The 15,361-nt window shown below is 35.3% G+C and overlaps 1 protein-coding gene across 1 annotated transcript in view; it reads left to right on the top strand.

The window, feature by feature from the left end:
* The window catches only part of LOC111414470 (protein-L-histidine N-pros-methyltransferase), a 127,614-nt gene that overhangs the window by 105,152 nt on the left and 7,101 nt on the right, over positions 1 to 15,361 (top strand). Inside the window, exon 3 of the mRNA XM_023045832.2 lies at positions 14,811 to 15,020. Coding sequence (XP_022901600.2) covers positions 14,811 to 15,020 — 210 coding nt within the window. The remainder of the gene's footprint in view (positions 1 to 14,810; positions 15,021 to 15,361) is intronic.

Here is a 15,361-nt window from a genome sequence, read left to right as displayed (position 1 = left end):
CTGTCAATTTAGTTGCAATTACGTAGATGAGACCTTTAAAGACTCGAAACGCATCATTGTATTCAAAATAACGTAAACGAGACTACGCGTTTGTTGCATTTCGTTCTCTCCAGAGATACTGTTCAAGGGGGCCCCCCTTTTTCTTTCGTGTGGTGGGACGCGTGCGTACCAACAACACAACACACACACACATACATATACATACCAAGGGGGACATTCCAACGAGTGGTCGGTACTAAGTGCGCGTCCAAATGAATAAACGAACGCGCCCGGTCGGTTAGCGGGGCCGCCGCCCGTCCGCAGGTTGTTACCGGGGCCCATATACAGGCAAAACGGGGGCCGAACCGTGAGGGCCCCCGGGACGTCCGCGAAGACTTATGTACGGTCCTACACACAACCGCCGGCCGTAGACCGTGGCCCCGCTGATTACTATCGCGCCAAAAACAACGCGCTCGGCGCTCACCAAAGACTAAAATGGTAATCGATTTGAAATTTAGAGTCTAAAGGGGAAACTGTATTTCTTTAGATTTTACATTTAACGAAAAGTTTTTCATATAATGAACTAAAAGTTAAAATTAGAATCACAACAAAAGATATATAGCATCAAAATCAAAGTGTGGAATCTATTGTTACAAAACATACACAAGTATTTTAAGAATGGCCCAAGTATTGTTCTAAGAGGTCAGCTCTCAAAATATACTTCTGCATGAAGCTGCAGAGTATGCTCAAAATTTTTTCCAAAAGCTGCAACGACTTCCTTTTTATACCAAGAATCGACGCTTAGAGGACTGTTATAATGTTGTGGAACAATGAAAGGTAATGAAATGTTTTTGCTTTTTCATATTTTCATATTTTCAACAGACTCGCTGTTTGGGCAAATTGCATAGTCCTTTAATAATTACCTCCCAAATTCGGAGTCTTCTTCACATTACAAAATCGAGTGCCTACCCATATTCTTTTTACATGGTCAACACACTCTCTTTTTTGAATTTTAAAATCAATTTCACATCAACTCTTTCACAATCAATTTTAACATCAATTTCTGGTATGATATGCTATAAATGTCGTGACACCATAGAACGATTAATACCTTCGCATTTTGTAACGTTTATAATTGTGTTATTATTTTAGTATTAATGAGACCATGGAATTAGACTATAAGAAGTTTAAACACTTTATTCACACAAACCGTTACAATCAACTCAACCACACCCGTATATGTTTCTTCTCATTAGATGCCTCTTTGGTTAATTTAAATGTATTAAATACTTTAATACCTTCCTCACCAACACAATTCAGCAATATCGCTACTTTTATTTCATCAGATTTATCATTTTTATCCGATGCCATTAAAAAGATTTCCAAACCTTGTAGGAAATTTTTAAAGTTTTCACATTTCTCATAAAAGTTATCTCCATCTGTGGCTTAAACATCATGTCCGCCATGTCTTTTTTTCTATTTTATTTCTTTTTAACCTCACTTTTAGGTTTTCATTTTCAGCGTGCCTCTTCTTGCCGCTTTTTTTCTTATGACTCACTAACATTTCGCAGCGCCATGTGTTATTATTTTAGTATTAATGTGACCATGGAATTAGACTATAAGAAGTTTAAACACTTTATGTTTGATGACTATAATGTTTTTGGCAAAAGAAGCAGAGGTTAGACTTTGGTCTCGTGATGACAATGGTTGAGCATGTCTCTCACCAAATGTTTGTGAACACTCTCAATGATACAGATTTTTCAAACATGTCCTCTGTGAATGATTGTTTGTAGATATCGTAAATTTTTTTCTTGCTATCACTAGAAGGCAACAGTTTTAGATTGGTATTATATACAGTACTACTTCTGCCTGGCAGATAAGTCGCATGTTGCTCAGCATAATTGTTCAGAAACTTCACAACGTACTTTTTGTCATTTTTAGCAATTTTGTTGGCATTACCATGGACCTTTTCACCACTTTCATTGTACATTTTCAAAATTCTTAATTCTTTGATTAAATAAGTAGTTTGTAGTTGTTTTTCTGCAAAATTTTTCTTGTGACTACGTTGGGCTTGATTAGAATCATTTCTCAAACATCACAGTTGGCCCAACATAATGTCATCACCTGAAACTTCGAGATTTTGCATCGGCTGTTCATTTTTCTGATTGTGAAACTTTTTATCACCAACAACACTTTTACAAGAGTAATTAAACATTTTGTCAACTAAATTCTACATATGCTTAAGAAGACCTTTGCAGATATGCTGGCTCAATACAAGACTCAACTCTATCATACCACAAAAAATTCATATCATGACGTGCAACACAGAGGAAGCGTATAATTTTTCACAAATGGTCCAGAATTTATCAAAATAGTACCACACACGCAAATAACGTATATTTCAAATAATATGCCATGACAATCTACTACTTTCGAAAATTCAAGAATTTTATAACAATGCCTGAAATTTGTAATGACGTCAGCTGGAATAGACTTGATTTTTCTGTCTTATTCTTCTCGTCTGTGCATTTGGACGAAGGATACATGGAAGTTTCCTACTTGTTTTCGTATTTAGTGAATGTTACGGGTTGGTTTAGGGAAGTTTTAAATTGGTTAATGGAGTTCTGGATAAACATCGGTCATCATCATGGCTAGTCAGAGTCGTTGCATTTTGTTACGCAGAATATTACACTATGGCAGACTGTACAATAATATTTAAGTCATAGCTTTAACTCCAAATATATACTCAATGTACATTCAATGAAATTTTAGTCTTTTATAGACTTATTCCGGAACTCATAATCTTTCCAGCTCAATAGTGACCACTTTGTTAATCCATTTGGTTCTCATTTTGCTAATTGTTACAAAGATAACACAATTGCTAATTTTAAAAGTCATTCATTAGAGACAATGCCGCAATTCTCCAGACGTTTTTGCTTTTTGCGATTGATATATAATTTCGTTAAGCTCTATAAACAGATCATTGTGAGAAATATGGAATTAATATACAGTCACGAACATGAACACCTATGAGGACAATAGTTTTCATTATCACTAACAATCGCTGTCTTCGAGTTGTAATTCTCCAATCAAACTGACATTGAAAATAATAGCTGCCAAATTTCTGACCACATCTACCACATCTTTGCTAGTAAAAATCCTTTTCTGGCCAAATGTCTAAATTCACCAATTGATGAGTAATGGTAAATACCGTTAGTAGTTGAAGAGAATCTCTTAAAGTCTTCCATTTCCATTAAAATATTATTTTTATCTATCTCCTAAATCATGAACTCTTTTACACTTTCAATATACTCCCAATTTGTTTTACTAAGCTGAAAAAATATAGATTTATTGCATAAATGTAGATGTCAATTTATGCTGTATTTTTATCATTTTTCATCATTTAGTAAATCATTTTCTCAACCTCATCAATGATTTTCCATTTTTGGCATAGTGTCAGATGTCTCTTTGAAACATCTTCTTTGTTTAGTCTCAGCAAGGATTTGGCCAATCTTATTAAATCTTATCAGCAAAGATTATGAACCAGTATATTATCGTATCCACTACATAATGCAACGTATTCATATGTACAGGGTGTCCAAATTTCGATGGGTTTGCAGGGTATCTCAGTTATTATGAAAGATAGAAAGTTGCGGCTTTCGCGAACCTGAGCTACTTTTTTGTGAAACTTACAATGGCGCAAACCAAATTTTCATAACCCTCTTCATTTTTGATATACAGGGAGTGTTTCAAAATTTATGAGTTATAAAGAGTTAAGTATTTTAGAAGTTGAGTAATCAGTATTTGAGTTGTGTTTATAACTCAAAAACCGTGATGACTAGAAAAATTCTATGTGCACCATTGGATTCCACATGAAAAAATCTATTAGATCCCGTTTTTACTTTCTTACTAAGTTTCCGGATAGCCGAGATATAGGAGGTGTCTGAAAATCGTAAATTTCAAACACTCCCGTATATCAAAAACGAAGAGGGCCATGAAAATGTAATTTGCGCCATTGTAAGTTTCACAAAAAAGTAGCTCAGGTTCGCGAAAGCCGCTACTTTCTATCTTTCATAATAACTGAGATAGCCTGCAAACCCATCGAAATTTGGACACCCTGTACAATGAATTTCACTTAAAATGCAATATATGTATATATAAATATATTTTCATAGAAACCAGGGAAACCAGTACCTACTTACTTTGTACCACATAAAATGCAACATGTCTGAATGTTTCTAATTGTAGGTATAATGTTAGTTCTAGTGACAATGGTAGGTAACGCTAGTTAACATAAGATATCACTATATTGTATATTTTTATTGAACTAAAACTAGAACTATCACAAGACGTAGAATCATTCGGGTTTAGCCGTCTTAAGAGACGTGCGGCTAAATCCGAATGTTTCTAGTTCTAGGTCTAGTGTTAGTTCTAGTTTTACAATAGCACTATCACTAGAACTAACACTACACTGAGAACTAGAATCATTTGGGTTTAGCCGTCTTGAGAGACGTGAGAATAAATCCGAATGTTTCTGGTTCTCGGTCTAGTGCAACACGAACGCTCATCAAAACTCGCCTATTAATCGGCTTCGTAATACTTATAATCAAGACTCAACCATGTTTCTCTATTTGGACTCTCGTTGCGCTCATTTAAAGAATTATTATTACGTAATGTTTAGTTGCCAACTTCTGCATTGTAGTGCAATTATATAATATTTTTCGCTTTTTTTCTGTATTTTGTTTTATTTAGCAAGTATCACTGCTGTTATTATTATATTGCATAGTTAATGCTATAATTATTATTATTTTTTTTCTCTTTTTTTGCTTAGTATGTAGTTCACTGTATTGTTTTTATGAGGATGCTTCGCTGAGGATATCCTCCCTGTTTGTATCCCAGTAATAATAAATAAATAGTGTTAGTTCTAATATTGCACTAGCACTATCACTAGAACTAACACAAGAACTATAACTAGAATAATTTGGGTTTAGCCGTCTTGAGAGACGTGCGGCTACATCCGAATGTTTCTAATTCTCGGTCTAGTGTTACATCTAGTATTGCACTAACACAAGACCTAGAACTGGAATTATTCGAGTTTAGCCGGTTTGTAAAACGTGCGGCTAAACCCAAATGTTTCTAGTTCTTACTCTAGTGTTACTTCTTTTTTTTTTGGTTTTCATCTTTTCTGTTCTTACTTCTTTCTACTTCCTTCTTTTCAATAAGAACCGTTACAACTACGTGCTCGCTAACATAGAACATTTTGGTTGTATAATTTCGTTGCTTTTTCAGCATTTGCGTAGACTTACGTAAAACTATAACAACGGTTTTTACATAAGTTACGAACCTAACTCTATGGAGTTATGAGATTTTCTTTGTGCATTGAAATAATCACAGATATTTCTGAAATGATCAATACCCATTTGAGCATAAACGGAAATGCTTTATATATAGGTGGATTTCTCAAAATTGAGACTTATTGTTTTCTGCAATAGATACCAGAATCTCGTTTAGATTGAAAAGGGATTTATTTAGTATTCAGGTATTTTTTCTGTTCTGCCCAACCCATTCCTGTATAAATACTTATACATGTTTAAAAAATCCGAACTCGACTCATATTATAAAAAAAAAACTCGAGAAAAAATCTTAACGTTATGATTTCGTCTCACACGAGCAGCTACAAAAATTACAAGAACCCCCTCATTCTTCCAACCATCTGGTTAATCGACGGCTGGTTAAAGGTACACGATCGGGATAACGTTCAAATCTATAATCAATAACGCACCGACCCCGCTATTAAAAATAATGATTCCGTGTAAAGCATGTTTATCCGCGAACGGTGCCTCCAAAATTGGGCCTCGTAATGATTCAAATTACGGTGCGGGGATCGGTTGATCGCGCGAAATCGACCCGAAATAGATATCGAAGGCTCGTCGACGTCACTCGTCGTCGCCGGTCGGTTTTATTGATTTCGAACTTGGGTTTTATCTAAATTACCGGATCGGTTCTAATGTGGACTATATTTTACAACTTGGACGCAAGCGAATATTTATTACCACCGTTTTCTCTGTGGCAATTGGCAATGATCGCTTGTTAGCACACCCTGTTGCTAAATCAGGCACGAAAAGATACAATCTATTACTAAGAGGCTACACCTTTAAAATGTATACTTTAAAACAATAATAATTTATTAAAGTATTAAAGATTTTTATTGGTATTTTCTTAAAAAAATGTATTAAAAATAAAACATATTTTAAGTTCATATAGAATTACATAAAAATTCTGAATCATCTTGTAATTGTATATAAATATGTTGTAATTAAGTTATCTTATTTCCTATTTTGTTGAGTTTTATTACCAATTGTCCTCTTTCTATTTAGATATACTTTTATCGTTTACGAAAAATCTCACCCCACTTATTCCATATGTAACATTACCATATAAATTCATATTTGGACGTAAGCACGATAAATCACGAAATAGTAATTTATTTGCTTGTTTGGGATATAAGACGACGAACGGTGCGCGGACAAGGAAAAGAACCGAAAAAAAGGAGGCGAAAGTATAACACAATAACGTTGGACGGTGGCGGAGAAGCATCGGTGGTGGCGGCGCGAAATGGGGGGTTTAGCGGGGGGGTGAATGTGTGTGTGAGACTGAGCCGGGCACCGCCCTCAATCATTTTCAATATGAAATTTTTATGTATTGATCGAGTTTTTTCCGCGGGCAAGGAGCGGGCCGATTGGTGACAGGCTTAGGGGATGCTGCCCCCCTTTTACTCCCCGCGTCGTCTCGCTCTCGGACACCGGGAGTCGATGGATTTTTAATATTATTTTTAAATTCGCGCCGTGAAGAGAAAAGTTGTTCTTAAAAATTTTTCGATGAAACAAGTTTTTGTTTCATTTTTTGTATTTTTTCTTTAGTTCCGGATTTTTGTTGTGTATTTTTTTTATGATGTATCCTCCCTAAGGGTTATTCGGGGCCAATCGATCGACCGATAAATCATACGATTAACAAATTATACATCCACGTATAATTGACTGCAATTTGCGAATGCACGGGATCAGGTCTTCGTGATCTGTGATTATTCGATGTCGTGTAGGTCTTAAGGGCAATTATTTTTCACCTTTTCATGCCTGAGGCATTCTTATTTTCAAAACAACCCTACGAAAATATGTTTATTAATTAATATTGTCAAAAAAACAATTTCAAACCAATCGTTAATAAAGGCATTTACATAATGTTAGTGTCGACATATTTTCAACAGTTTTTTTCGAAAATATCTTTTAATACCACTTGTGAATAAGAAGGTAATCGTAGAAGAAAGAACCGCTATTAGAATTTAAACAGTTTTAAATTATTTCCTGTTTATAGATGAAAATAAGTGAACAGGAAGAATCTCTTATACGATAATTAGCTAGTTTACCGACCAAAATGCCCTCTACCTAAGTTATATACTGTACTGAATGAAAACGAACCTCACAATCGATCCATCATAAAATTTAGCTTGGATTTTTTCATTTAATACATTTTCAAATTCATTAAGCTTTTTCTTCTCTCAATATGTCTTCTAAAAGACATTCAGAAATATAATGAAACACCTATCTTCATTATCTCTTAAATGGGCGTGCCTATAAACTTAAGTTAATGGATTAAACACAACCCTTAAGACGAAGCTCAGGGTGATAGTGCAATAATTATATAAACTAGCCTTAAACGCTACGAAATTGAAAAATCTCTCATTCAAATATTCAGGCCACATCTGTGAGTGTGGATGAATGACGTGTGCAGTAACATTTTTAGTCGTATATGGCACTCCCAATAAAAGCATCTCTCAAAAGGAATTTAATTCCTTTTTTTGACGAACTAAGCAGATTCATTGCAACAATCGAAGAAGTGATAACTTTAAACCAAGGTTCTTAAACGGGCTAAAAGAAAATCTGCATGATATACCATACTGACGCTGCTTAGATAATGGATAATCGCCAACTCAGAGGATGGCCTGGAAAGACTACTACACAGATTCTATCAAGCGAAGTTCATGTTCAGGGTGTCTCTACTTCAAAAACTAAATGCAGGGTGGTAGCAAGGGAGTCAACAAGTTGTAAGCTGGTAGTCAAAAACACCCACATCGAACATGTCAACAACATCGAACAATTTTCGTTCAAATAGGAACAATTTTCCTATTTGGGTGCACATCCCAAGCACTCCCTGACCCCCCAAAGGACCTGAAAAGTCAGATCAACAAAGCGTGGTCGAACAAATCTATAATGACTTACAACATTGAAGTACACTGAGAGTAGTAGACATGAGGAGTCTAAGGACAATGTCAGGAAAGACCAGATGGGATAGAATTAAGAAGGGATTCTGGCACAACCATATTTGTAGTTTGCTAAATAACAGACCACCGAAAATTGTGTTTACAAATAACCCGTCCGAAACCAAACCACCAGGCAGGCAGATAACCAAAGAGATGCAGTGACAGCTGGCAGCCAACTTCTCAAGAGATATCTCAAAGGCAGACCGTATCAAGAACAACAGACCCAACGGTCTGGAAAGAGGGAGAGGGAGAGGCAACATCCGCAAATTTTTATTAGGTTTGGATAAAATTCTGCCAAACAATACTGGAGCAACGTCGATGAAATATGATCTGATCAATTTTCTTTTTCCGGCATAAACTATAAAGTCAACCATAACATTTTCATAAAGAATTTCGAAAAGTACGGAATACAAGGATAATTATTATACGCCAGCCACACATCATTCACAAATATTGCAATTGAACTACTGCAGCTAAAGAAAATCAAAGAATTGGCTAAATATAATGACATAAACGTAATTACAAAGTTTAATGAAATTCGTCGTTTCCGAAACGTAATGGTAGACAGAACGGAATTACAGAACAGGAATTTTATTATACAGAAGTGTCATTGCTTTTCTATGACGATATGAATACATTTTTGAATGTATTTAAATGTAAATCTCGGAAATAGAGAGCTTTGGAGTACCAATTTAAAACATTTTGTTGTATAGAGTTTTTTGTTACTAATTCGCAGCCTAAAACAAATTCCTGAAGAAGTTTACCAACCATTTTCCTAATGTTCCTTTCATACTTCATATGACTTCAATACATTTTCTAGAACTTGTTGGAACAAATGTCTTCATTAAACTCGTCTGTTAATTGTTCCTATTACCCTTTATTCTAAATAATCCATCAGATACAGACTCCCTGCAAATATTTCTTAAGATATTTACCTCTGCTAACGTACCGTTAATTTCAATTTAAGCACATGAATCACGGATAAACGATCTTTTAGATTGATTTATTACCTTTACACAAGAAAGTCTAAAAGTATTTTACCCCTTTAGGTTATCGATCATGGTGGTTTACACCACAGGATTCATCGTATTTATGAGGAGGGATCAAATTTTAGGTCGCAATGAATATATGACGATATTAGTATTGTAACAATATCTAATGTACGTAGCTCAAGCAACAAATATACAGTGTGTTAATTAATTATCGTACCCGACGTCATCATTGCAAGCATGCAACCAATATCACAGTGCAACACGCATAATACGCAAATCGCGTATTGTAATAAAAATAATGTGATATTGGTTGCATACTTGCAATGATGACGTCGGGTACGATAATTAATTAACACACTGTAGGTACTCTAAGCTGCAAAATGACCTCCACACAATTTTTGACCTTAGCTCTATTACAAGAATAAAATAGTAAACTTGAACCCATGTATTTTGCATTTCCTATAAATAAATAAAAAAATTGAGATCAGGTTATTTTTTGATCTATAACTTTTATTTTCATTCTCTTCATCTCTTTTTCTGAAGAGGTCAAGTGTGTATTAAATAACCTCTGTCAGAGAAGTTGGGTCCGCTATGGGAGTTCGACACGCACCGGGTCCCGTCAACGGGAATTATTTGATTTTTAAATTGCATGTTGTTTTTAATTGAACCGTCCCTCCTTCGGTCGGAGCCTCCTTCGTCTCGTTCGCTTTTCTTTACCTCGCTCGATTTTTTTCTCTTTTATGGACGTTTTCGGCCCGAGGGCGCGCAGTCCCGACGAATTGAGGAGCGATAAAGGAGCGTTAATTATTCGAGAACACCTACGGCGTTACATATGTCACTCGGGTTGAAGGGCCTCGTGCACGCGATCTCCTCCGCCACGGTTACGATAAAAATCGCCGGGGACGCGTCTTAATTCCCCCGTGACGATTATCAGGATTCACCGCGTGTAATGCGCCATTGGGGTCACTCTTAATCAACCAAAAACATTTTTTTTAACTTAATTTATCATTAATATCTATAACGTAATCATCAAAAATATTATAAAATTCTTTAATAATTATGTCTGGGTGTGTTTGGAAAAATTATCTTTTAAAAAAGTGTTTCTTCTTATATATTCTTTTTCTTTCGCATTGTTCCTTTGGGATGATCAATGGTATCATTAATTAAGAAGCGAGGTTCGAGAAGATTTGCATCAGTAATTCTAACCGCAGTTGGCTGAACTGTGGCTGAGCTAAGCGCTTAATCCTAACCCGACCACGTTCTGGATAATTATTTAAGGACTTTGCCGCGTTGTGAGGGGTCATATATATTCTGGTGGCTGCGGCGGCGGCGGCGTCGAAAACGCATGGAGCGGGTGGACGACGGACGGTATTAAAGGGATTGTCCGCAATTAATCTCGACTGGAGGACCGAACCGAATCCGGCGGCGGCTAAAGCTTCGGGACCGTAAATGTGTGACCGGACGTTGGACAACCGGAGGGACACCGGACATATATCTTCTGTCTAGAAGCGTTAGACCGCTGTCGAGAAACAATAGGCGACCCATTAGGCAAATGAACGCGCCGCAACCACAACCAACCAACTCTTAAAATAAACCCTTAACGACTACTATGTCCTTTTATATTCCACTGGACGATTATAGAACTTTAATGTATATAACGGAACAAAAGTTATTGTACAGTTTATAAACAAAGGAATCAAAGATAGCATTACCCGAATAGCATTACTTCTTAGAATTCTCGTCTCATAGCGATCTACGTCAATAGTATCATCACAAAAGTATATTTGTTGTCATTAATATATAAAACTGCTTCGGACTACAGTTAATGTAGTAATCTTAGAATCTGTCTTTAGTTTTTAATTTCATTGTTCAGAAAGTAAATTTCTAAACAATATGTATACATTTATTGATCATCTTTCTGACATGCTCACCACACGGTTGATGTAGTTGACATCAAATATTTTGCTAAAATCCAACAAAAAAGCCATATCTGACATAAAGACAGGTAGCATATAGAATGCGGCATAATAGAGCACTGAACGCAAAGTTATTGCGTTTATCAAACTTTTTAAGGTACATTTGCCTTCAAAAGCTTGCTGGAATAGCTTACACTTTATTGTATTATATCGTCACTTCTGGTTACGTAATTTAATTTATATTTTATATCTCAATGCTGTTAATGGTTAATTATTATCTCAAATTTACCATGATTATAAATGCCTACAGTGTTTAGGTAAAGTACCATTTCTAGTTGACGAATTTAGTCCAAAAGATGATCCAGAACTATGATTTTAGAATATGTATATCAAATTACATATGGATACATTCATAGTAACAAGATAGAATGCATTCAAAACTCCTCAAAATTTACAGAATTATAAAAAGTCGAAGTTAAATTTTTGCAGGATTATAATACTTTCCGTATGTATATTTTAACATATTAATTATCGCGTATTTTAAATCCTTTATTAGCGTAGGTTAACGACTTCTGTAAATCCTAAAAACAACTGAGCATTTCAAATCCACAAAGAGGCAGGAAAACATCGCTGTAGTCAGAGCGCTCACAGAACAGTCTCCGAAGAGTTTTCCTTTGAAACTCGCTGGCTTTAAATTTTATTTTTCTTATTTGTTGTAATGTTATTCTAAAAGTTGTGGTTTCTATTATCTTTCTGGACCAGTAAAAGAGAAGAATTTTCATTACTAAGCTGCTGATAACTGTGCAGCCGTCCAATCTCTTCACAGTACAAAAGTAACTTTCGGTTTTTGTAGCTATTGAGTAGGCCTTATTATTTTAACACTTCATTATTGGCCCTTTCTTTAAAAACTTGAGAGACTGTCCACAATTCGCAACTGCATTTTGTGTATCCGTTGATGTGTTTCTTCTTGACAGGAATCACAATGTGCAAATTACCTTCTTCACCAATTTCTTCTTTTTTTCACCAGTTACTATTTCATCTAATCTTTTCAACATGACAGTGATCAAATATTTCTCCTTGTCTGCAGGTGTTGCTCTAGTTGCTAAATGTTGGAGAAAAAGGTTTTCAGGTGGTTTCAGTTTTACACCTTGGGTTTATCTTTACTTTATGAATTAATTTAATCGTGACCACGTTGTTAAAATAAGCTATATTAATAAACGTCACCATTATATTTCGATTAGATTTATACACATCTGATGATTATGTAACCAGATATGGAACCTCGTATGATTGGGTTTACATAAATAAAACCACACAAGCATACGAACCATTGGTAATAATCGATTTTTTTTTGCTACCATTAGAGAAATTGGCGGTGCAAGATCAAGTACAAATCTTGTTAAATCTGTAGACGTGTTTTTAAAGTGAACTAAATCTTGTTTCAAAAGGATAATTACGTAGTGTGAGACCAAGTTGTTTAGAACTATGTTCATAAACCTCGATTTTGAGACATTTCTACCAAAAAAATCGTATTTCAGATTAAAATCAGGTAATAACGTCAAGAAATATCACCTCTAATTAAGTAAGAGATATAAATGTTTTATTGTTATTGTTGTGTGAGCCAACGCTTTGTCCAGCAGCCATTCTTCAAATAACACCAAATCAAATAGCACCTTATTTGCATTATTTTGTATGTCTTCAGATATGACATCGAAAATCTGACTATTAATCTCTTCAAGTGAACTGTAAAAAAGTGGAAACAGTACCTTATAAACATTATGAAGATCATAAAGGTGACAGCCATATATCTCAATTTGCTCAATTTGCAAATTTGAAAATTAGAAGAGTGTTAAAAAAAATCGGTATCTGGTATACAGAAAAACTTTTACAACAAAATTTGTAGCAAATTGTACCCTTAACACAAGGTCTGTAACAATTTTGCTCCCAGATGCATCAATGTAGAGAATTTTTCAAAAATATGAAAATTAGAAGAGTGTTAAAAAAATCGGTATCCGGAGCATAATACAGAAAAACTTTTACTATAAAAGTTGTAGCAAATTGCTAATATAGAAAGAAGATTCATCGAGACATTCACCTCTTAGACAATATACGATTATTGGAGCGTTTGGTTCAAAGATCGATTTACAATAAGGAAAATTAGAAAGAAATTGTTTATACGAATCTCAACTTAAACATTCGACTATGACATAATTGTGACAATTTATTAAAAGATTGATTGACTTAAGGATGAGTAAGATGATTAAGATAAGCCAGTCGTGTAGAGAAATTATGCCCAGCTAAGTGAAAAGTAAAACTAATGGGTTAAAAGCTTTAGGTAGGAGATACTATTTGAGATACATATGCAGGCAGACTGGTGAGACCACCGATTATTGATATGTGACACTAATTTGAAAGAGGGAAGTGGATGTCATACAAAGAAACATTCAAATAGGGAAAACCTGCCTACAAGAAAAGAGGATGACAATAAACAGGGCCAAAAGCAAGATCCTACACATCATAAAGGAAGAAGGAAGAGAAAACAACCATGATTAGTAAGATAGATCAAGAGATGTGTAACAAAATAGCAAAAGTAAGTCTAGACTATTACCAGATGAATAGCACTAAAGGAAAACTACATCTGTACGAAACCGTCTATACACCTACACTTACCCACTGGTCGGAAACTTGGACACGTTAGAAGCAGCACAAATGAAGTATCTGCGAAACATAGTATTAAACTGAAGAAGCAGTGTACAAAACAAGATGGTCAGAGATGAACGGATGAGGAAAGAATATCAAAGAAAATGTACAATATGATAGCAGAAGAAGACCAAGAATCTAGTGGAAAAATTAATAGAGGAAGTGACAGTAAAAAGGGGGAAGTGTTGTCAAAGTATGAAGATTGGCTAGAAACAGGAATACATACAGGAGATGGATCCGAGGCCCAACACCGCGGGATAGAATGGCGACAAGAGAAAGGAGAAGAAGTAGAAGGGTTATCAGAGGAACCATCGAAACTGTTAACCTCGAGAATAAATTAAATTAAATGAAAAATACTTACTCGAGGAAAGTATAAAGATAATTTTTCATAGTACCATTGAAAGCAATCTTATATAACATATGAAATAAATGAGGGATTGTAGCAATGCACCAAATGTACTATCCGAAATGGGAATTAAATAATATCACCCAAATGAGTGGCACTTATATGGAAACAGCTCAAGCAGAAATCTCAAGTGTATCTTATTAAACAACGGAAATGGTTCAACGGTTCAATTACCACTGAATATTCAATCCACTTTAGGGAAAGATATGAATACATACACTTTTTACTAGGATTGACCCAAAAAGAAAGAGGACACAAAGATACACTGCCTTTTTAGAATATTAGAAAGTTATTAGTGAACAATTTTAGTTAGTAATGATTAGTTAATAACAAATCTCAGTTCAAAGTAAGCAAAATACATGTAGTTTTTTCTTATTTAAATAGTATAAATTGACTTTTTTTTTACTGGATGAACTAAACTCACTCTTGTTAAATTTAACATATAGTAACAATCCTTGTGACCATTTCGTAACGACTATATTATATTATTTTTTTTTCAGGTGGTTAAGAAGAGGATCAATGTTTGTTTTATCTTATAATCAATTCATAAAACTGATGGGTAAAGATAAAGATATGTTAGAAGATTCCTTATTGGATCTGGGGGCGGGTGACGGAGCTGTAACATCACATCTGGCGAAGGCATATAAGAACGTCTACGTAACGGAACTGTCCAGTACAATGCAGACGTTGTTACAACATCGTGGTTTTCAGTGAGTACATAATCGCGTTTATAAATAGACGACGACGACGACAGCAATCGCTGAAAATGTTTCCTCTTCCTTCGTCAATTACGCGATGCGACGATTGTAATTATCGGGAACGATTACAATTCCCGCCCGGGGGTTTTTTACTCGTTACGAAGCTGCGTGATAAAATACGAGCGAAAAGATTGGTATATTTGCACGACACCGTGATAATTGCGGGCAATAATAAACCCGAAACAATTACAATAATTCACGGGATAACGGCGCTGTGCGTCTCTTTCCCTCGCTTCTCGGATCGCCGCCGCCAGAGAGCACGCTGTTGGCGAGGAATGTTTACGACCGCAGCG

This window comes from Onthophagus taurus, chromosome 1 (genome assembly GCF_036711975.1).
Source record: "Onthophagus taurus isolate NC chromosome 1, IU_Otau_3.0, whole genome shotgun sequence".
Lineage (NCBI taxonomy): Eukaryota > Metazoa > Arthropoda > Insecta > Coleoptera > Scarabaeidae > Onthophagus > Onthophagus taurus.
Note: the sequence above shows the minus strand (reverse complement) of the source record. Positions and strands in the feature narration are given on the sequence as shown.